The 25,475-nt window shown below is 31.0% G+C and overlaps 2 protein-coding genes across 3 annotated transcripts; one reads left to right on the top strand and one right to left on the bottom strand.

Moving 5' to 3' along the window:
- The first annotated feature begins 340 nt into the window (after positions 1-340).
- LOC100787694 (sulfate transporter 3.1) lies at positions 341-8,962 on the top strand. Of its 2 annotated transcripts, XM_003518860.5 has the most exons (12): positions 341-1,266; positions 2,258-2,465; positions 3,480-3,651; positions 3,833-3,898; positions 4,727-4,840; positions 5,540-5,656; positions 6,859-6,985; positions 7,232-7,518; positions 7,633-7,823; positions 7,925-8,010; positions 8,127-8,203; positions 8,388-8,962. In XM_003518860.5, exons 1-12 carry the CDS (start codon positions 924-926, stop codon positions 8,571-8,573), a joined length of 1,974 nt encoding a protein of 657 aa, XP_003518908.2. In that variant the 5' UTR covers positions 341-923; the 3' UTR covers positions 8,574-8,962. The 2 variants fall into 2 exon arrangements, with proteins under 2 accessions (XP_003518908.2, XP_040862839.1); XM_041006905.1 differs by lacking the exon at positions 3,833-3,898.
- Positions 8,963-9,808: 846 nt separating this feature from the next.
- Positions 9,809-18,110, bottom strand: LOC100782563 (protein NETWORKED 1D). The gene is made up of 5 exons (XM_006575000.4): positions 17,799-18,110; positions 17,310-17,392; positions 16,979-17,188; positions 11,683-16,271; positions 9,809-11,151 (listed from the first exon to the last, which is right to left on the bottom strand). The coding sequence occupies exons 3-5, from the start codon at positions 17,079-17,081 to the stop codon at positions 10,054-10,056; spliced, it is 5,790 nt and encodes a 1,929-aa protein (XP_006575063.1). The 5' UTR covers positions 17,082-17,188; positions 17,310-17,392; positions 17,799-18,110; the 3' UTR covers positions 9,809-10,053.
- Between the last annotated feature and the right edge of the window lie 7,365 nt (positions 18,111-25,475).

Here is a 25,475-nt window from a genome sequence, read left to right on the forward strand (position 1 = left end):
GGAAATATATTAATAAATTATAATTTTGTTTTTTAAATACACTAAAAGTGCAATTTACTAACATATATTCTTAAAAACATGCGTGCACTTTTTTTTATAAAAAAAAGTATGTTAGTAAATTATAATTTTATCATTCTTAAAATACAGAAAAATGTAACTTGTTAAAGTATTTATTCTATATATATATATATGTTAGCAAATCTCATTTTTATACATTATTTTTATATTACTTTTTAGTCAAAATAAAAATGTATCTTAAAGCACGTTTTTTTCATTTTCATTTCTATAAAAAAAGTGTAAAAGTGTATTATGGAAAGAATAGGTCACATAAACTTCTTTTATTCATATAAAGAAAAGAAAAGAAAAACCCATAGACATAAAACGGACATATCAACCCATACGATGCCATCCCACGCCACGTCACTTAATTGGGGGGGGTGATAACCTCAATGATTGCATGAGTCATAACACAGAAGTGAAACATCATATTTCAAAACTCAAACCAAGATGCGTAACCTTCCTTGATTTTTCTTCCACCGTGTTCGGCAGCATACACATATAAAGTATTATACTAAGCTTCTTTATGTAATTTTCATCCCTAGCTAGAGGAAAATCAAATTTGGCATGAGGCGGGCAGGTCCAGACTTTTCAGGTTCCATTTAGAGAAATATATAAGGCCACGTTTGGCTTGCCTCCTCAATAACCTTGTGACTTCGTGTGGGTCCATCTACCGCACTATAAACCTCACAAGAATCCTCCCCCACACATGGACAAATTCATTTCATACCTAATTGTTCACAAAAACCATTATATAAACCCATCTCATTGAGAACTCTCCTCACACACCACACCCTCATTAGCTAGCTCGCACATTAAGTTATATAACACATATTTGCTTGCTTAGAAATACTATTATTGAAGATATGGGGAGTGTAGATTATGAGTACCCTTTGGGCATGAACAACTTTGAGAGAGTGCACCAAGTCGAGGTTCCACCGCCACAGCCGTTTTTCAAGTCTCTAAAGTACTCTTTGAAGGAGACTTTCTTCCCTGATGACCCTTTGAGGCAGTTCAAGAACAAGCCAGCTTCCAAGAAGTTCATGCTTGGCCTTCAGTTCTTCTTCCCCATTTTCGAATGGGCTCCCAAATACACCTTTCAGTTCTTGAAAGCTGACCTCATAGCTGGCATCACCATCGCTAGCTTGGCCATTCCTCAGGGCATCAGTTATGCCAAGCTCGCCAACCTCCCTCCAATTCTTGGACTATGTGGGTAGTTCATTCATACTCATCATCAACTCTTAATCGTAATAAAAAATTATTACATGATTTGAGATAATTATGCATTTATGATCTTGACTAATTTTTTTGTCTTTAAAATATTCATTAATTTTATTCACGATTTATTTTTAATTCAAATTGGAGATCTTACCAGATATGATCTCAACTAATCGTAGTGTTATGTAACTGAGTTTTTCAACTTATAAAACTGGACTATATATCACGTAGAGATTGTTCAGAGGTTCAGGAACATGATAATTTCAAACTACATAATATATCTTTTCTTAGTGCTGGGAAATTGGAGGGGGGAGAAATACCAAATAAATTTATACTAATTGATTATCGAACAAATCACATAAGTAAAGCATTAAACTGATACCATATTTTAATATAAAATCTTAAGATTTAAGTTTTTGTGTGTTTTTATCACTTATTTATTGTTCAACTTTTATATCTCAATGTAAACTTTATTTCACACTAACTTACACTCAAGGGAAAATTATTTTTAATCCACGAGTATTCAAATGGTGATCCTTAGAGTTTATATTCCCATTCATTTAGTCATTATCATCAACATGCTTCAATATCTTGCACTGCCACAATGCCTACAAGACTGAATGGTCTGGCTTTCATGCATGAACTTATCTGTCATAAAAACTTTCAATACAAAATATCTTCATGTTCATAAATTCATTTTGGTCGTCTTACTCATATAAGTTGGATCACCAATTCAAATTCGATTTTGATATCAATTATTGAAAAATTCAAAAAAGAATAAGTATCAGAAAGACTTACATTAATAAATCATAAGTAATCACATAAATAACTTTAACAGGATATTTTAATTTAAAACCTTAACATTTTGATGCTTCTTTACTAACTCAACTACTTATAACTAATGTTACTAGTAAATATTTTGGTTCATTTGATTAAAACTGTGTCTAATATACATGGAAACGTATGATATGTGTTTGTGCAGATTCGAGCTTTATACCACCATTGATTTATGCGATGATGGGTAGCTCGAGGGATTTGGCAGTGGGGACTGTGGCGGTTGGATCGCTTCTGATGGGTTCGATGTTGAGTAATGCCGTTGATCCCAATGAAGACCCAAAGCTTTACCTCCACCTGGCTTTCACAGCTACATTATTTGCTGGTGTTTTTCAGGCTGCCTTGGGTCTGTTTAGGTAAATTCCTAATGAATCACATTAATGATACGATCTAATGTCACTTTCTATTCCAACAACTTATATTTGTTGTAATCTTGAATTTAAACTATATTTTTTAGATAAGATCATAACATTTTTTATTATAAAATATTCATTTAATCCTTACCATAGTAATAGTAAATAATGAAAACATATAAAAGTATATCACGTCTCCTTAACCCATGCATTTAGTTCATATATACAACATCTACTATTCTTTTATTCGATCAAGATATAAAATAATAAAAAAATTGATCATATAATATTTTGTACACAGTATATACCATCAACGTGTGGATCGAGATAAGAGAAAAAATGACAAATAAGATTACAATACAAACAACAATAATATTCCTACATCTAATTCTTTTTCTCACATCTCCTTCCACAGTTTCACTTCCATTTTTATTTATTTATTTATTTTCTATTCTTTTACTTTAATTTACTTTTACTCTTCTTTTTTCTCTTTTCTCTTTTCTTTCCATCTTTCTCTTATTTTCACCTCCATACACACTTTTTTTTTTTTTATAAAATCCATACACACAATTTTGGAGGATGCGTTTATCGGTATCCATGATAAAATTGCAGAAAATATGTTCTTTCTGTTACTTTACTTGTACTACCGGAATAATAGTACGAAGCTCACGGGATATCTTGCTGTCAATAATAATTATTAAACTTTAAAGTATAATATAGGAAGAATTATATTATCTATAATAATATATTTTTATAATATGTTTTATAATATTATTTTCTTTCATCAATGAGATTCGTCTCCCTTCTTAACCCATATTAATTAGTATTATATATTTTTATATCAAATTCAGGAATCTGCTCATACAGCATATATACATATATATAGTAGACGTATATACTAACGTAGTAATATTTATCAGCACATCTAATTAAAATTGTTTTCTTTAGTTAAATTTTAATGTTAATGAACACAACAATGTAATTAATATCACGCACAACACATGATGATGATTGCAGGTTGGGGTTGATCGTGGATTTTCTGTCACATGCAACCATAATAGGGTTCATGGGAGGAGCAGCCACGGTGGTGTGTCTGCAGCAACTAAAATCGATTCTTGGCCTTGAGCATTTCACCCATGGAGCTGATATCATATCAGTGATGCGCTCTGTTTTCACCCAAACTCATGAGGTATACAAATTCTTCTAAGTTGAAACATACTGAAATATGACATAGCTAACTCACCTACCAGCTCCAAAATTTTAGTACAATATAATTAACTACTTTTCAATTAAAAGAATTTATATGTAACGTTCACGCAATTATTTTTTGACTTGACACAAATTCAACATAAGTTTGTGTCCTTTTGCAGTGGAGGTGGGAAAGTGCTGTGTTAGGATGTGTCTTCATTTTCTTCCTCCTTAGCACAAGATACTTCGTAAGTAACACCTAATCCATATTTATATGCATAAAATACCTAATATATTATATATCTAATAATCTTATAAAGTTATTTATTTATTTGCTTATTGACTTAATATAACAAATTATATATGTGGTTCATGTTGCGCATCTTTGACTCTCTTTCCCAAGCAAAGGTTGTAATATGTTGACACTGAACAAAGAAAAAGAAGCACGGCCAGATGATATATTGATATACGCTCTCACCAACAGACATGACTTAATTATAACTGTAAACGGATTAGTTTACATTCCTATCACTTTAATTTTTTTCTTTGCATTTTATTTATGCCCGTCGTTTCTAGAAACGGGATTTCAATATCAGCTTAATTAATCTTTTGGAATTGAGATCTATTTTCAAACCTAACCTGGCTAGTTTCTTCTCTCTAGCTTTACCAACAAAATAGCAAATTTCCTCAGCTGCAATTGACATTTTATCCTTCTTTCATCATTTCTCCAGCTGCTTCTATAACAAAATCAAAGTATTAATTATACTAAATGGTAAAAGAACAATGATATACAAATATCCACTTATTTTAAACAGATCACTAACACTTCTCAATTTTTTTTATATTTTTTTATCACAACATAAATCTTATATTTATATTTTTTTATATCTCTCTAGATGTCTTAATAATATAATGGGTGTTCATGATTATCATAATTTACTTAAATTAATTTAACTTGCTTAGAAATTTCATTTCCTCGCTGATAATTAATGACTTGCAGAATAGGTGTGGTTAAGTTTTCTCAGTTAATTAAATTTAAAAAATGGATTGTGAGTTTAGTTTGTGTTGTCGTGCAGAGCAAAAAACGACCAAGGTTTTTTTGGGTGTCAGCAATGGCGCCATTGACGTCCGTTATATTGGGAAGTCTCTTGGTTTATTTCACTCACGCCGAGAAGCACGGTGTTGAAGTGGTTAGTATTTCATTTTCATGTTATTACTTGTGTCTCTCTCTTTCTTAATATATAAAAGTGTAATTATAAAATACAGGTTAAAAAATTATATAAAAGAAGTACATGGAATATTGTATTATACTGGTTAGTATTTTTTTTACTAATTTGCAAGTTAACTATGGTTTGATTGAATAAACTTTTTATTCAAATTTTGATTTAGGAAGAAAAAAAAACCCATCTCCTAACGCGATTTGATTAATGATTGGATCAAATATAATTTCATAGATAAAACTTAATATGCATATTTTTGCACACTCTTTTTCGTAACGCGTTCACTTCACTCACAGTGCCACGCAACCAAACACTGTTGAGTGGCATTGGGTCCTACCCATACCACCCATAATCATGAACTTTCTTATCCAATAGGACCAGCAGAGGAATCATTTTTTAAGCATGAGAACAAAGTTCACACTATATGTATGTCAGATACATCTCGAGAAAACAATTATAAAGTCCAACTATTATGATTTATGTGGATAATACATATGCCCCATTATCTTTTGAAAAGTTATTGATCATTATTATTATTATTGATTATTGATGAGCATGTGCTACTGCCTACAATTAATTGATTTTCTAATCTTGTCTCTAGATAAGGATAGATATCTGATACTATTGTAATAATTTTCTGTGGTGCAATTTTGAACATGATGAGTTCAGATAGGAGAACTGAAGAAGGGTTTGAATCCACCATCACTCACAAATCTGGTATTTGTGTCGCCTTACATGACTACAGCTGTCAAAACTGGCATTGTCGTTGGCATCATATCACTTGCGGTGAGTGTACCTCTCAAACTCAATTACTTTGTCGGAATGCATGCCTAATATGCCTTGGCTACACGGCAACCAAAAATGGCCAAGGACTTAACACGCGTACACCAACATAAAAAAGACAAACCCCAACTCCAAAATGTCACATCCTTTGCCAAGTCAAAAGAAAAAGAAACTCGACAAAGCCATAGCACTATTATTAATGCCATTTTCTGTTTTTGGTTTGATGACATGGTCCTTGTATTTTGACGGTGATTTGGGTAGTCAAATTTGGTTGTGCAGCCTTGGATAAAAAAATGAAGAAAAAAAAAAGAACGTTGGATAGGAAATATCACATAAATTTACATTAGATCACATGACCGACACCAATCGTCCTAGAGAAATGCAATATGCAAGCTAGTGAGATATTCATTTATTTTAGGAGAATGTTACATTGACACCAATATGCTACTGTACACCTAATAAGAAAAAGAAAAATGAGAAAAATATAAGTTTAATTGGATATAGGGTATATAATATATGATATATGATATGATAGAAAAAAATAAAAAAAATAAAATATATTAGTGGAATGTTTAAAATAATATGATATTTATGTATCATTATTTTTTATTTTATTTTATTCTATAATAACTCACCTTGTGGTTGTGGTTAGTATACTGCCTTAACAAAGGTTAGGAATTTTTTATTTTTCTTTTTCAAAATAGAAATTTAGAAAACATAAATATCTAAATTTGATGAAGTACCCAAAAAAAATACAGAATTCAAATCGATTTTTTTTATTTGATTCGAACTTTTTCTATACTCAAATTCTTTCTATTATGTGTTAATTTTTGTCGGAAACACATTTCCAACCATTCGAATTCTTTCTAACCTAGTTATATCCCTAATAAATGATATTAAAACTCGGCTCTAGAGTTTGATATTCAAAAAGGCAACAAGGTTGGCCATCTTATTAAAAAATTAAAGTGAAAAGAGATACACCCTAAAAAAGTTATTGCTTGCTGATCCAACTATTTCTATTTTTACATTTTAACCATTTAATCTCTCTTGATTCCTACCTTGCCTATTTTCCCATTGAATCATGAGCATAGTTATAATCTAGGAAATGAATGGCCTAGTGCAACAGAGAAAATCCTACATCTGCTAATCCTGTTAGTGTAGATTTCAACAAGATGTTGAGTGTTGAATTTGATGATATTTTTCAGGAAGGAATAGCAGTAGGAAGAAGCTTTGCAATGTATAAAAATTACAATATTGATGGCAACAAAGAGATGATAGCTATTGGGACCATGAACGTAGTTGGTTCTTTCACCTCTTGCTACCTCACAACAGGTAAAGGTTTTATTTAACTGTTAGAGCACCAAATGTCTAGATACTATTACCCCATTTGACATGCAAGTTCGGTGTTTGGCTTAGTAAGATCATCACCAAGTGCTATCAAAAACATAAACTCTATTCTTGTTTAGCCTTGTTTCATTAGGCTTATTTCTCTTCACCCACAATTAAGAACAATCAATGAATTATTACTTTCCCGCATCAATTTCTGACTTGTGTTGCTGAAAAATGAATTTGTTTCAGGACCATTTTCGCGTTCGGCTGTGAACTATAACGCTGGATGCAAGACAGCAGCTTCCAACATTATAATGTCACTTGCAGTAATGTTGACATTGTTATTCCTGACACCCTTGTTCCATTACACTCCCCTGGTGGTGCTATCAGCTATTATCGTATCTGCAATGCTTGGACTCATAGATTATGAAGCAGCCATCCATCTATTTAAGGTTGACAAATTTGACTTTGTGGTGTGCATGAGTGCATACATTGGCGTGGTCTTTGGCAGTGTTGAAATTGGCTTAGTCATAGCTGTATGTGTCAATCAACTCCCTCCACTCTGCTGAATTTTTGGGTTACTCATTTCTGGGATTTATGTAAAGGTTTATGAAACTAATATGTTGTTTCCTGTGTGTATATATAACCAGATTGTAATATCTGTACTTCGGGTACTTCTATTTATTGCAAGGCCAAGGACATTCGTTTTGGGCAACATTCCAAATTCTGTGATATACCGAAATGTTGAGCACTATCAAAATGCAAAACATGTTCCTGGAATGCTAATTCTAGAGATTGATGCACCAATTTACTTTGCCAATGCCAGCTATTTAAGAGAAAGGTAAACAAAACTTGGAGTATTTCTCTTGCATGCCAAAAAAATAGGCCTACATCAGATCTTAGAAGTAAACACTTACCAGAAAACTTTGTTATTGTGCATAGGATCACAAGGTGGATTGATGAAGAAGAAGAAAGAATTAAAGCTACAGGGGAGACTAGTTTGCAGTATGTTATAATTGATATGAGTGGTAAGTAACAACATTTTGGGTGTCCAAGTATATTTTTCCTAAAAAAATATGGTAACTATTATTTGGTTATGAGAATTTCCAATCTAACTTGAGTGTAACTTTATTGGCTTTGGCAGCTGTTGGAAACATTGATACAAGTGGAATAAGTATGCTTGAAGAGGTGAAGAAGATTACAGAGAGAAGAGAGCTACAGGTAATTCTTTCTCTCGTGTTATCTGCTAATTATGAACCAAGATTTTCTTCCAACTTATTCAATTTTAGCATGCTTGATATGATATGCATATATATATATATATATATATATATATATATATATATATATATATATATATATATATATATATATATTCTAATCTTTCAATTCCTTATGCATGCAGCTTGTTTTGGTCAATCCTGTAAGTGAAGTGATGAAGAAACTGAACAAATCGAAGTTCCAAAATCATTTAGGGAAGAAATGGATCTATCTGACTGTTGAAGAGGCCGTTGGAGCATGCAACTTCAATCTACGTGCAAGCAAAACGAACCCAAAGAAAGATGAAACAGAGGGTTGGAACAATGTGTGACTGAGTCATATGCCAAAGAGTATTCTAAATAACTCAAAAAGCTTATTCGTTTTCGTCTTAGTAATGTTACCACTACAATGTGTGGCATGAGAATTTCTGAATCACGCCGAAGAAGTTTTAAAGGCATAGGAAAATGAAAGATGCAAGGGTCTTCTAATTTCTCAACTCTGCATCCTTAGTTAGAAGAAAATCTCCTATGTATAGGCTGTTGAAATAATCTTTACGTATCATGCTTGATAATATATTCAAGAGAAATGCTAGCAACACACTCTCAGACACACTCTTTTGAACACATGTAAAGAGGTAAAGAAGTGTGTTGCTAGCACTCCTCCATATTCAATTGTAAAGTAATTGCCATGAGAATTTAAAAATCCTTTGGAAACGTCTAAGAACTAGAACCAATCAATGTGGATTTCTGATCTTGAGTTCTCAAGCATAAATCATTACCGGCGAAAACAAATTATACTACACACGCATATGTTGGCCTCATTGTGGGAGGAGACTGTATACGGTGCACTTAAGAGAAATAGCAAAATAGCGAAATATAATGTTCACGTAAAGAATTCATGTATAACTACATTGATACTAATCGGATTAAAGTCAATTTAAAGATTAAGAGATTGAAATTGATGAGTTGTTCGCACACCCCCACACATATAATCTCTAAGTACTATCAAATTATCACAACTAAACTAACGAGCAGAATTAGGTAGCTAGAATTTAGTTGGGAAATGAACAAGGAGTAAGAAATACTCACTCTATTTGACTTGAGGAATGTGATGCCTATAATACTAAAAGGGTTGCTACCTTCATACTACGTAGTTGTTTGTTTTCAGGTTAGGGCCCAATGATTAACCCAAATAATAATATAAAAAAACGAAAATAATTTGGAATAAGGATAGGTGTTGAATAATTAAACATGAAAGGCTGTTGCTTCCTGCACCCTTTCCAGAATGTTTTTCTTTTACCTTTCCGATTGGTCATTCCTGAAGAGAAAAAAAAAGGGTGCATTCCAGAGTGTAATTTTTCATTCCAGATTGGCCATTCCGGAAGCCAAAAAGAATATGCAGGAAGCAGGCGGCATTGTCCACAGCAAGAACCTTTTTCAGTTACTTTATACGGGCTTAGTCCTTAGCCCAAAAATGGAGATGGAAGAAATCAATGAAAGCAAACTGACGAGCCTGCTTCTGTTCAGGAATAGTCTCTTGCACCACAATGTATGTTAAACAACGTAATAGCCAAAACACTAAGCACTCATTACTCATCTAAACCAGATAGAAAAAAGGTGATTATTCAGAACTAAATATTACAGGAAAAAAATGGCAAAAATTCATCCTAGCCTTGGCCTCTTCTTACGAGTAAATGAGGCACAACATGTACAGCATGATCAAAATATGTAGGGTCTTGAAGCATCCTTAGAAACAAAATTTTACAAACAAGAAAGCTAATGTCTCACTTACTTCAAACTATATGGTAACAATCAATCTCCCTTGGTGGGAGGTCGCACACATGCACAAAAGGGTAGCTTTTTCTTCTTCTTTTGGTTGTTGGTTCTCATCCCACCATAGATATAATCTCGCAAAAGCACTCGTGGACTTCGATCAGTCATTTTTGTTTTCTCTTTGATTTCTTTTCCATCACCTAGTTTCAGCAGTAAAAACTGCAGTCTTTGCACCTCCAAATGCAGTTGTCCTATTTTTTCTGATTCTCTACGTGCCTGTTCTGAAACTCTCCTTCTGCTGACACTTCCACTTTCACCCGACTCTGCTGCATCCTTCCCAACAGAAGACAAGGTACCCTCTTCCATATTCATCATCAACTTGCGGTTGGTGTCAAACAACTTTGTGATGTTCTCCTGAGCTGCTTCAAGCTGCCCTTTCACCTCATCAAACTCAACACCTTTTCCCTTTGTGCTCCTCTCATTAATCTCTACCTTCTTCATCAAATCTTGTACGGTGATTTGGAGGTTTGTCAACTTCTGTGCATCAGAATCAAGTCTCTCCAAAATCTTGCTCTGGTTCCCTTCTTCGCGTGGTAGTGTCAATCTTCTTGAGACCTCTAACTTGTCCACACTCAACTCCTTTTCCACCAAGGAATCTGTTGAAGGATATTTATTTCTGAGTTCCATGGTTGCTCCTCTTTGATGATTGCCAGCAGCTTCAGCAACCATCTTCTGTGTCTTTTCAGCTTGCTTGCCAATTGCGGCATCCTTATCTGCTGTCTCCCACAACTCAAGCATCTGATCATCAGCCTCAAGAATTTCTCTCCTCCTACTTATCCCATATGATGAACATTCAGATATTTGATCAAGCATGATGTCTTTTGGCAGAACTTCAATCTCGGTAACCGGGGTATCTGGCCTTGCTTGATCTGCTTGAGTAACATGCTTGCTTGCTTGCATGTTCTCTACATGCTTAGATTTAAAACTTTCATTTAATTGCTTAACTGCCATTGCAATTGCATTGATCCTTCTCTGCATGTCTTGGAAGTAAGGGAGTGCGTCTGGTGCCACAACAGTCCGATCTTCATCTGTTTGTTGACCATTTTCAGTGCATTCATTATTCACCAAACTATTCACCTGAAAATGGTGATTATGATCAAATTATTATTACAAAGCAGATTATTGACAAACTATTTTACAGAGAAAAAAACTACTTTATTTCAATTAGATAGATTTGGAAATTGATCTATTCCATATAAATCAGAGCCAATGAAATAATGAACCATATGCTAAAAACCTACATGCTTCACATGTTGATATAATCAACAAAGCAAAATCATTTCATCCTAACCATGCAAACTATTAGTTGAAAATGCAAAGCATTGGCAAACAAACTAATTGCAAAACCAGACACCATTACACCCCATATTTCACGGGACAAAGGTTTTTATGAAGTCATATTATGCATCTAAAGTAAAGAAAGACACTTGATAATAGGGTTGAAAATTGGAATTTAGCTCAATAGTCCAATACAGTGCCTCAAAGCACAGAGGAGTGCAACAATAATTAGGATCTAACCCCATAATTGTAAAATTATGACCCAAAGGAATCACATATACAAAAACTATAATAATGTAACAACAAAATACTAAAATGATATGTTAATACCTTTGATTCTTCATGGTCATGAGGCTTTTCATGTGCAAGAGTCTGCATCTCCAGAGATGTTATACAATCATTCAAAGCACTGACAGCAGGGACATAAGCAATTAATTGTTCACACAGTCTTCCATTTTCAACTTCCAGCTCGCTAACTCTTTCTTTCAGATGCTCACTTTCCATGTCTTTGGAGTAGTTTCTACGTTCAAGATTCTCACATGCATCAGCTAGCTCACAAACCTTTCCTTCAAATAATGTTTCATTGACAGCAAAAATCTGCAGTTCAGCAAAGAGTGTTGAAGCCTGAGTTTCCCATTGTTCAATCTCATTTGTTCCCTTAAGTACTTCATCACCTAGCTTCTTTTCCCTCAGTTTAGTATCTCCGAGCTCTCGACGTAGGTACCCGATTTCAGACTCCAACTTCTGATTCACTTCACACAGGCATATGAGCTCTTCATTTTGACGATCCTTGTCTGAGGACAATTTCAAAATTCGACTAGCCTTTTCCTCAAGCATAACCCTGGCTTCATCATATTTAGTCTTCAGATCTTCCACCATTCTTTGCAATTCTGTTTTCTCAGTATGTAAAACACGAAACATCTCATTTAGTTCACAGACCTTTCCTTCAAATAATGTTTCATTGACAGCAGAAATCTGCAGTTCAGCAAAGAGTGTTGAAGCCTGAGTTTCCCATTGTTCAATCTCATTTGTTCCCTTAAGTACTTCATCACCTAGCTTCTTTTCCCTCAGTTTAGTTTCTCCAAGCTCTTGACGTAGGTACCCCATTTCAGACTCCAACTTCTGATTCACTTCAGACAGGCATAGGAGCTCTTCATTTTGATGATCCTTGTCTGAGGACAATTTCAAAATTTGATTAGCCTGTTCTTCAAGCATCACCCTAGCTTCATCATATTTAATCTTCAGATCTTCCACCATTCTTTGCAATTCTGTTTTCTCAGTATGTAAAACATGAAACATCTCAGCTGCTTCCAAAAGTTCATTTTCCTTTAGATGCAACATCTCCCTTTCATCCCTAATCTGACAGCTCAATTGACCATTGATAGATTCAACTAAATGTAGTTCAACATTTGACTTTACGAATGACTCTTTAAGATGTGAATTTTCCATTTCTGCATTTTCTAATTTGCACATCATTACTCTTAATCTCTCATCAAGGTCATTATTTGCTGAACAATGTTTATCAAGATCTTCACCTAGCTCTTTAAGTTCCATGAGTTTTTCAAAGATAATATTCTCGTAAATCAGGGAAAGATTAGATTGAGCTATTGCCTCATGGATCATGACGCATATTTCTTCTTCCAAGTTACTTTTCTCTTCACCCAGATCTAGAAATCTTCTTGTCAAGGACTTCTTCTCTTCCAATATCTTGCAACTATCCTCCTGTAAATTGTTGTGACTCTTTTCCAAGTCTGACAACTGCTTTCGTAGATTGTCTGTCTCAATTGTCATTACTTCCATTCTCTCTTCTCCTTTGCTTATTGTCAACTCCAACTCCTGATTCTTCTGCAATATCTTTTGGACCTCTATTTGCAATGCCAAGAACTGCTTAGACTGGATATTGAACTCCTCATCAAGGGTGTCTCTTTGTGTCACAAGATTTTCCACCTTTAGTTTCAACTGCTCTAGGAATGTAATCAGAATTGAATTCTCAATGGCCATTTGTTGGCTTCCATTGAAAATTGTGTCAAAAGATTTCTGCCTCTCCTGAAGTTTTCCATATATGTGGTTCAGGAGCATTTGGTCTTCTTCAAGCATATCCTCACCGAAATGCCCACTGTTATTGTCAAGAGTCTTCAACACCTGAATCAAGCCAATCCTTAGTATTTTAATTTTCTCAGACAGAGAATTCACATCAACCTGCTTTTGAACATTTTCAGTCTCCAATTTAGATATCATTTTGTCCGACATTTTGGAAGCCTCCAAAAGTCTCTGACACTCAACTAGAAGGGAGAGGTTCTTTTTCTCCAAATCATCAATACATTTCTGCAAGATGAAAATTTCAAGTTGAGCATGTATAGCTCTGTCCAGTTCCTCCTCATATTCCTTTTTCTTGCAATTTGCATCTTCTTGTAGAATAAGAATTTGTAATTCCTTCTCAGCCAATTCATCTTCATTCAATTTCAAAACTCTGGAATTCTCTTCCCTCTCAGAATATAGGGAAACTAGTAGCTCTTCTACCTTTTGAAGTGCAGACTCCCTTTCTCCTTTTAGTTCCAAATGCTTCAATTCCAATTCACTGTGCAGTTTCTCAAGATCTTTCAGTGTTTGATGAGTTATGTTCAACTGTGAAACTAAGGTTTCTTTCTCTTGACAGATACTGGACTTCTCATGGTCAAGTGATCGACATGTGTCTTCTAATACCTTGGACTTCACCCTTAACCCTTCAAGTTCAGCATTCACATCAAATAGTGAATTTTCCAATAGGTTGCTCTTTTCTGAGAGCTTCTCCAGCTTTTCAGTTGTGGATTGTAACTGAGAAAACAAGGTGGCCTTCTCAGCAGCAAGATTTGATTTCTCCACTAGTAGAGATTGGCATGTTTCTTCCAACACATTTACCTTTCCTCTGACGCTATCCAGCTCAGCATTCAAGTCTGAAAGGGAATTCTCTAAAACAGTATTTTTCTCCAGAAGTTTCTCCATGGTTTCCAATTTTACCAAAAGAGCTTCTTTCTCTCCTTTGTCAGCCTCACATGTTTCCTTCAGCTTTAAGTTCTCATCTTGCAATTTTTTCACAGATGATCCAAAGCACTGTGGGTCTAAGTCAGTTGACCGGACTTCCTCTATCATGGCTTCATGTTTTTTATTCACATCATTAAGCTCCTCTTTAAGACAGTAAATTTCTTGCTGAAGAGCATTTCTTTCATCAATTCGAAGCTCCACCTCCTGTTCAACTTTCTCTATTGTCTCCCTCAAATTCAAAATCTCATCCTGCAAATTTTTTATAGACAAAGATGAAGAAATTTTGACCTCATTTAGAATTTTGTTTTCCTCACTCACCCTGTGTACTTCATCCTCTAAAGCCTGCTTACGAGATTCCACATTCCCCAGTATTTCCACTTTACTGTTAAGTTCAGAAGCAAGAGATCTAAGCTCTTCCTGAGACTGAGAATGCAACTGCTGAAGAGTTTGGAAAGCAGTTTCAGCCTCAATGAATCGCAGTCTCTCCTCTTGTATGCAACCCCAAAGTCTACCCAATTCCTGCTGCTTCTCATTAAGTTCTTCACTTTGAGACCCCACTTTTTGTGCCAAAGATTGTAATTCTGACTGCAGAGTGTGATTTGATGTCTCCAAGAGAAGACATTTCTGTTCTGAACTCTGTAACTTTTCAACCCCATCAACTATCTTGGAATTTAGCCTATGCACCTCCTCTTCAGCACAAGAGAGCTTATACTCCAAACTGGAAATTATCTCCATGCATTGCTGATAATGGAGAGCAGCATCTTCCTTTTCTTCATTAAGTTTAGTAACTTGTAATTCCAAAGCTTCGATTTCTTTTTCTGCTATATCGGCATGCTCCTTAATCCTTCTTGCATTCTCCTCAGCTTCTTTTATTCTCTCCTCCAGTTTTGATATTGTCTCCAAGCACTGGTTATATTGAACAAGGGTAGCTTCCTTTTCAGCTTCTACTCTAGCAAGTTCCTGCTTTAGGGACTCAGTCTCAGTTTCAGCTTTAGTAGCTCGTTCATTAAGTTCTCCTGCTTCCTTTTGCAAAGAAGAAATATTTTTCTCCAGATTAGATATTTTCTCCAAGCATTCCTGGTACTGAAGAAGACTAGCTTCACTTTCAGCCTGTAATTTGATTTGGGCTTCCTTCAAGGCTTGAACTTCAGCTTCAGCTTTACTTGCTCGCTCATCGAGTCTTCGAGAATTCTCTTGTGCAGTAGACACTTCTAACTTGAGATTAGACATTTTCTCCAAACTCTGCTGATACTGAAGCAAGCCAGCTTCCTTTTCATCTTCTAATTTGGCAATGGCTTTCTTCAAGGCCAAAATTTCTGTCTCAGCTTTTGTCACGCATTCAGACTCAGACAAAGTGTTGTTGCTTCCACTGTTTTGCTCATTACTCTCCTCCTGCGTCTCAAAAAAATTGAGCCCCCTTCTAGCAAACTTTGGAAGATTTTCTTGTTCTCCAGGGATGTAGAGATCATTGAGCTGTTTCAAACCGGTTTTGTTCAAAGGAGAATCAGGTTCACCAGTATAACCACCATTTCTTTTGATAGCATGGAAATGAGCAGAAGCATCCTTTTGTGGTTCATCTGGATCAAGAAATGCACGTGAAGGGTGTCGCATTTCTGGAGTATGTGGCTCAGTCTCCGTAGGAGAAATGGCAGGTAAATCATCTGTCAACATCATAGGAACTTGATTAGGAAATGCTTCAGCCATGGTCTTATGGGCGTGGCGGATCACTCCAGTTGCATGATCATATCTCTCAGCCAATGCCCGATATGCCCTGTAAAACTCTTCAACCATTTTCATAAGCTCTGGGCGTTTTTTATAATACATTTCTGCTCTCCTGGCAAAGGAATCTGCATCTTCTTCAATAAGCTTAATCATTTGCTTCACCTTGGCATCCATATCTGTGCAAGAGGGAATATCCTTGTGATAAGTTCAAACGTTTTTAAAACACAGACAGTACCAAATGGATGATAACAGAAAAATTAAATATTGTCACATCTCTCTGAGAGAATAAGCAAATAAACGATATAATTGAGAATAAAGGAAGTAGACTTGGCTCAGCAGACTAGCACATACAGAGCATGTAACATGTCCCTGGAGGAAAGAACTAATATGTTGTGAAACAAAATAAATCACATCTCTCCATGCTTCAACATCTATAGCTAGAAAAAGAAAAATATTTTGGAGAAGATATTAACCAACAAAGATGATTTGAAAATATTCATGTAGACAAACATTTGCAGTTTCAGGAAAATGCTTCCATAGAAATTCATATATGCCCCCTTAAATTTTGAAATGAAACTGAAAACAAATTTAAACCACATTTTATTATTGTGGCAAACATTACTGAAGATGAAATATACTTTCATTGGCAAGTCCTATATTATAAAGCTTCTAGCAGAAAAAGCATTTTGGCTACAATTTTAAGGCCTTATAGTCATAACAATCTCAACAAATTCCCTTTCAATTCGATGTCAGAAACATATATTTCCCCCATATATAACAAATCGATAAATGGTGTGTGATTCAATGAAGGTGCCAATTCATGAAAAATAACTGTTAAAAACTAAGTTACTACCAAAGGCAGCAGAGAGATAGAAGGCATTACCTGTGAGATTTTCCTGGAGCCATTTTGAATTTTTGGGGCTTATGTGGCTGTCCCACCACCATGAATACATTCTCCTGGAATTTGCTTGAGACTTAGTCGCCATGGCTCCGGCAAAAGGACAACAGCACTTTCTCTTCCGATGTTATAGGAACTTAACCCTTGAAAGATTCGAAGAAGCAACTACGAAGTCAACCAAAGTCTACACTGTTTCTGCTTGTGTTGTATTCATTGGAACAGACAAAACCAAAAGAAAACAAGCGTTCAGTTTCAGATAAATCAAAGCCACGTCTTTTTCTTTTCTCAAAAATGATCTGAAACAGCACAAAAGTACCTTATCAGTTGGACCTCAATGAATCAACCTCTAAAATTGAATGAACAAATACCTCCTGACATGCCGGAATTAGTACAAACTACCTGATCAGACAAAAAAAAAACAATTAAAACAACAGAAAGTCAAAAAATAAAAATATATCAGAATTTGGCAAATCAATAAAAACATGAAATTTTTAAAGGCAACAGAAGATGACAAATCAGCAATCCATTCTCAAATTTTGACAAGAATTATGATGATCATACATGAGATGGCCACCATATAATCCAAACTACCTGATCAATCAAATCCAGATTATTAAACTTGAAATTAAAACATAAAAAAAAAACTGATGATCAACACAAAGAGATAATTGACTTTAATTGAATGGGATTGAATAGAGAAGAGGCAGTGAGGAGGAGGAGGTTACAGTTAAGAATCATGGGAAAGAGATCAATCCTTGAAAGAGTGAAAAAAAAAAGCGTGTAATTGAGATATGAAGTAACTCACCAAAAATGACAGTAACAGATTGAAAGTTTGAAACTTTGAGGTATTGGGTTCTGATTTCCACTGGCGGCGATGAACAAGTTCAGGTGTTGTGTTGTTTTATTATTATTATTGTTATGTGCATAAAGTTTTGTGTGTCACCCCATGTTGATGTTAGTTGGATCTCTGTGTTTTGCTCAAGAACACAATACACAATGTTGTCTGCGTTTGTGTTTGTGTTTCTTTCTCTCTCTGTCTGTTTCTCTCTCTTGCTGGTCTGGTTGCTGCTGTTAAGCAGTGTTACCTTTTCAGTTTAGCTTTGTGGGTTGGTGGCATACTCTGTCCTTTCTGACCGTTCCCAAGGATGAGAGAAATGCCAAATTGTCAATAAAAAAAACAATAAATAAATTATTGAAATATTAATTTCATTTTAACTGAAAATTATTAGTTAATTAAAAAGATAATTTAAATATAATTTTTAAAACAATTTATATAAAATTTTAAAAATTAAATAATTTTATTTACATAAAAATCTATAATTAGATAATAATATAATTAAGATAAAAAATTACTATATTTTCAATGTTTCTAATTAAATCTTTTAAATATTTATTTTCAGAAATTTTTAAAATTCGACTGTTAAATTTAATTTTAATATACTGCTAATATAAAATATTATACCTTTATTTAACTAAATATTATTTTTACAGAAATTATTTTAAAAATTAAAGTTTATTAATTATATAATAATTTATTATATATTAAATTATATATCATTTCATATATTAAATATTTTATATTATTATATGGTATTATTTAAATTAGGTTGATTTTTAAATTTAAAATTTAATACACCATATCAAATTAATATATATATATATATATATATATATATATATATATATATATATATATATACATATATCTTAATTTAAATAATTTATTTTTATTTACTAAAATATAATTTTTATCATCAACAATAAATATAATAATTTTTTATTTTACATTGTTCTTTCATAGAATACATAAATTTATCATTATCCTTATGTAATGACAACATTTGTTATTTTTGAAATATTTTTATTTTTATATTTTACTTAAAATGTAAAAATATTGAAAAAAAATATATGAATTTTTTTATAGTTTTATTAATTGTTAAAAGTTAAAGGTTTAATGAAAATTAAATGCACATTTTAATTTGAATTTTTAAATCGATTAATGAATTGAGTGAGTGGTTAGGAGTCGTTTCTTCGCATATTGATGATTCCAGTTTGGACGTTTGATGTTTGATTAATATTATTTAAATTAATGTTCTCAACGTATTAGGTAAGTTTTTTATTTTGTCTTCATTGGGCTACTTTTTAATTTTTATGAGGTATTGTTGCCATACAACTATTTTTTTAGATTTTGCCTTGACTAATAGTTTCCTTTAATGGTTGTCTTCTTCATATTTGAGCATTTATCCTTAAACATGTGGATTGAAAATTTTAATTTCAGGTAGACTTTAAGCACATATCCTTAAAATTGTTTAGAGAAAATCTTTATTTCGCGCAATACTAAGATTTGACTGAAAATATCCTTATAAGAACAATTTTTCTATTGAGTTAATACATGATTTTGAATATGATAGTTATAATTATTTATTATCTTAATTAAATTTTCTTATATGTAATTAATTTTTAATTACAAATTATTTATATGAAGATATTCCTTGATTGACTTATACGTTTAATTGTTTTAATATTTTATCACATAAAGTAAAATAATTAATGTTTAAATTACTTATTTTTTTATTTTAGATGAATCAGTGCATTTAACCCATTAATTCTGATGAATTAAGTCAAATTAACTATTTCTTTATTTGTCAAAAATTGAATTAAATTAAAGTGACTTACTTTTTGAGCTATGATGATCAAACTCATGTAAGTTTGATTGTCCTACTTTGATATCTCTAGTGAATTTTGTTAAACTTTTTTATATTTTTATTTTCTAATTTTTTTTCTTAGGAACAAACAAAGTTTTAAGTTCAAAAAGAATTCGAATATCTCAATTTAGACATGTATTTTTCTTTAATCTTTTTTAATGAACATTGTAATTGCATTTAGGCATGTTTCCTTTAATTTACATAGGTTTGTCTTTTTTTATTCATCTTATTGCTCTTATATTTATTTTTTATGTAGAAAAGAGAAACCTCAATCTTTGAAAAAAATGGGAGCTAATTTGAATATTGAATGGAGGAAGAAAACAAGAAGTCAAAGGTCACCACACCTCTTATATGTTGATTAAAATTAAATCTCTTTGAAACCTAAGGTGTTTTGTATGTTAAATACTAAGAGCTTGTTTATGATTGTATATTGGTAAGAGAAGTAAACAACAGTCTTCTTAATGTTATAAAAAAGTAAGAAAAGTTTGCTTGTTAGAACTTGTTAACAATTAGAACTATTTTGTCTTAAATAAACATGAGCATTCTTTAATCTATAATCATTTTTGAGAATCAAACCTAAGTTTATATTTTGGATTATAATTTTCCTATTATTTATTTTCATAAATCTTATTTTGTTTATGACTCTCAGCATTGTTTTGTTTGATTTAATTCTTATCCTAATCCTTCATTTTCTGTTATTATTCATTAATTCTAATCTTTCTATTTAATACTTGAATTTTATTGACCTTCATTTATTTGACCATAATCACTGCTTTAGTTAAATAAATTACTTTATAAAAAGAGTAGAAACAAATTTGTCAGTTCGACTCTCATCAACAATGCTAGCATAAAACATTTACACTATTAATTAATTAATCAATTCTTATCCTTACTCCTTCATTTTCTGTTATAATTCATTCTAATCCTTCTATTTGTTACTTAAATTTTATTGACCTTCATGTATTTGACCATAATCACTGTTTTAGTTAAATAAATTACTTTATAAAAAGAGTAGAAACAAATTTGTCGGTTTGACTCTCGTGGTAGCATAAAAAAATTTACACCATTAATTAATTAGAAATTATCTTAAATATGTTTTTTAAAGTCATTAACATAAAAGTTAATTACTTTAAATTACATGGTAATTCATTATTATATAAGTTTAATGATTATAAATTGTCAGTGTATAAATGTTCATATTATCAACTAATAAAAAGTCATATATTTATATGTCTTTAAAAGTAACTATTGTAAAATATAGCAAATTTATATATAATTATGATTAAGTGATAATATAAAATTATTTTATATTATTACTACTAAGTTGTTTTCACTTATTATACATCAGTGCAACAATTTGTTGTAGTGTAAAAACTTTTACATAAATTGTATATTTCAATTAAATTTATTTTTAAAATCTTATACATAAATTAAACTTACAAAATTTTAACTAACTATTACAATTCCACATTTTATCTTTGTCAATTGTTAACAAACATAATTAATCAAGCTTATTCGTAATAGGAAAAAAAAAACTTTAATTGAAGACATTTTTAAGGTGCTAGTTAAAAAATAAAAACATTTGTTACATTACAAATATAATATTTTTTATATTTAGCTTTTTCACTAATTAAAATATTCAATGTGTTTTTATTCATATTTTTAACTAATCATATATCTTCAAAACACTAATTATTAATATGATGAAAGTGTACTCTTAACCAAATTATCACGATGGAATCGGATGCATGTTAAATAAGACTAGAAGAGTATTTAGAGTGATTGATGATTTTGAATATTTTTATAAATAAAATATTAATATGAATCTTTTTTAAAATAATTTATAGGTATGAGTTTTTTTATTATTATTGATAGAATAAAATTAATAATTTATCTAATAGGTTAAAGGAGAATATGACAAGTTACATAATCTTTAAACCTATATGGTTAAACATGTTATTTTAATCTGTCAATGATAAAAGACACTCATACTAATAAATTATTTTAAAAAAATATATTAATATTCAATTTATAAAATAACACAAAATAATGAATCAATATCCAATAGTTCCAGCAAGCATCTGATGTGATCTATACAATAAGTACAAAAAATTACACATTATATAAAATACTAATAGGTTATATAGTATATAGAGTATATTAATTAAATATATATGTGTAGAAAAACAGTGGCACTTGTTCATGGAAGATGGTAATGGTAGAGGGATGATGTGAGACGGTGTCGTAGTGTTAAAGGGGTGCAATGGCATTAATCTATCAAGAAACCGCCGTCACCGCCCAAACAAATTCCGTTTAAAATTGAAGTACTTCCCGTTGTTTTCGTGGCAAAATTAATGAAGACACACAGACACGCGACCCTTCACATTAAAGTCGCACGCATGTTATCGGAAACCATGACATTTTACGTATTATTATTCTATTCAGGGAGGGAGCAAAAGAAATATTTTTGGTTTAATTATTTATTTAATTATTATAGATTTTTTTTTAAGTTTTATAATTAATAAATAAATTTTTTAGTCTTTAAAATTTAATATGTGAATTTTAATCCCTAAAATCTATATTTTAATTTTCAGAAGGTTTCTTTCATTAATTTTTTTTTAAATCAGTTAGTTAAAAAAATTTAATAACAGAAATCTTTTGAGAATTAAATTATAAATTTTAAAGATTAAAAAATTTACTTATTAACTAAAAGAATTAAAAGGAATAAATTTTGAAACTATAAAAAATAAATGAATAATTAAACCAATATTTTTTATTAATAAATATTAATTTATTAATTTTTATTGGAAATATTGGTCAAATAAATTTAAATTCGTCATCATTTCTTCTTTTTTCATCTTTTTTCTCAACCATTAAATAAATTTTATATCCTTACCCAAAGAAAGTGACCTTCCTCCACACTTTTTAATTAGATGAAAACTGTTAAAGTATGCACCAGTTTCATCGTGGTTTAATCACTTGGTGAGGGTAAAAGACAAATTTGTGCTCACTTATTGAGGAGTGGATATTTAGAGATTTTCTATGGTCATGTTTGTCATGACACTTCTTATTATTTTTAAATTATTGATGATAAATAGTTTTTATTATGTAAATAATTTAAAACTCAAATATTGCAAATATATAATAGTAAACATTATGTATAAATTATGTGATTTTTTAAAAATGTCACACGATTTTTTTTAAGTAATCACAATATTAAATATTGGTTATTTATTTATGATTGTTGGTCCATGTTTACTTTTCTTATTCTTATAAAAAAATATTCTTAATATATGTTTCATATATATGATTTTTATAATCATATTATTAATATATATTATTAATATAAAGTAATCATCAACTTCATCAATAATTAATCTTTATTAAAAAAAATATATGTTTGGGAGTGTGATAAATTAATAAAGTGAGATAAACTAATAATATCATTATGAAATTATCAAATATATTTTCTTCTTGTAATTCATTGTAAGATTGGACTCTAGTTAAGAGATAAAAACTTAAGAAGCAAAGGAACGTCATTACATGTTCATGAATTCAAAGTGTATTATTTGACTCTATTAGTGAGATTGATGTGATTGAGATCGAGATTGATAAGAATGGATCATGCCTTATTATGTATATATATTTACCATTCATTATTTGATTGTAAAATATGGGTACTTACTTTTTAGTTCTAATATTACATATATTTAAGTATATATTTAATATGGCTAACATTAAGATTTATTATTGACTTAATAGACAACTATATGTTTAAATACTATTTTTTAACTATTGTATTCATTTATTTAAAGACTAGTCTATATTATTATTATTATTATTAAATAAATACTTAATTAATTTTTAATATTTCACGAAAGAATATATTTAAGCAACTTAAAAAGATGTGCTTATATTAATAATATTATTTTAAATTTTGGGCTAAAATACCTATTTGGTTTCTTATGTTTTTAAGTAATCCTCACTTTAGTATTTTATTTTTTAAAATTAATGTTTTGATCCTTTAAATTTGTAACGTTATCTAAAATGATTCTTTCGTCGGTTTAATACTAACACTATTAATATTTTAAATTTTAAAATAATTAATTTTAATATAGTGACAGATTTACAGGTTAACAATGTGGAAGAAAAATAATTAGTTTTAGGAGATGAAGGATTCTGGATTTATTCAACATCGTTTGACCTAAAATATTCATTTTGGGGATGAAGAATTATAGGTTTATAATTTTAAAAAAATAACAATAAAAAAGATTGTGGCGGGCCACTATGTTTGAATTTATTATTTTAGTTACCTAATGATAAAACAACGAATTTAAATACTCATATACAGTTTTTAACCGCTCTGTATTAAAACTATTTAAAAATAAATAAAAACACCAACAATATTAGTATTAAACTCAGAGAATAATCATTACGGATATTATTACAAACTTAAAGAACTAAAAAAAGTAAAGATAAAACAACAAAGGGAAATAATTACTAAAAATATAAGGGGATATAATAGTATTTTAATCTTAATTTTGTATTTACTTATTTAAAGGATTTAATATATTTTTTTAAAAAAAAATGGGTATCACAGAATATTGCACTAGTTGAAAATAGTATTCTTTATAATTATTACTTTAGTGTGAAGTTTAAAATAAATCATACATATGTATATTATATATTATCTAATCATATAATTTTATATAATGTCACATTAATTTAATCCTATAAAATCAGGTTGTAAGGTGATGTTTGTTTCTCAGCTATATAGTTCATCTCGATACTTTTTTATACTTTTTTATTTAATGTGAGATTTTAACATTTCTTATTTTTTTTATGGTTACACATCACATAAAATTTTCAATTAAACATGATATAAATTGAGAAAGAAAAATCATCATCAATGTTAGATGTCATGAGCTAAAAAAGTTCTTTTTCACCTCCAAATATAGTCGTGCACCAACACTTTATTGAAACAAGACATTAACAATTTGATGAATCTTTCCATATGCAAAACATTTACTAGCAAGATAATATTGTTTGACAAGTTTTATTGTAGATCATATTGTTTAATCCAATATAAGTTATCTTTTAATTCCTTCACATTTCATATAACTCTCAGATTCTAGTAAACTTTGTTTTTGCTAATTTGTCTTCACCCAACTTTATTGAATATAGCTGCACACAGACTAACCAAGTAACAATCATAGGTCATAAACATATTACTTGATCCAATTGATTTACATTATCTTATTAATAAACGCACCACACGTACAATTTTGTTGAATTTTCCTTTGATTTCCCAAAAGTCTAAACTAATCAGCAACATAAAGGTAATGTTTCTAATTTCTAAACACGTATTGTTGCAGTAGAGACTGGTCCCTGACGTACGTGGTAACACTAAACAAACTTAATTAGAATATGGAGATTGTAATTTTTGATGTGTTGGGTCACGTTCCACCGCTTCATGGAGGTGTTTTGGGGCGGGTATGGGGTGTGAGTTTTAGGAAGATTAGAGTTAATTAGGGAAGATTAGGTTTAGAATTAGGAAGATTAGGAATTAATTAATAAAGATTAAAGTATCTTTTTAAAATACATTAAATTAAAAATAAAATATCAAAATTGTAAAAAGGTCTTTATGCTTTATTTGCAAAAAATAATAAATTTATTCTAATTATCTGATAAAATAAATTACATAATATTATATGATTGAATAATATAAAATATACATCAGTGTGATTTATTAAAGTCACAACGAAATAATCATCTTC

Source organism: Glycine max, chromosome 2 (genome assembly GCF_000004515.6).
Source record: "Glycine max cultivar Williams 82 chromosome 2, Glycine_max_v4.0, whole genome shotgun sequence".
Taxonomy (NCBI): domain Eukaryota; kingdom Viridiplantae; phylum Streptophyta; class Magnoliopsida; order Fabales; family Fabaceae; genus Glycine; species Glycine max.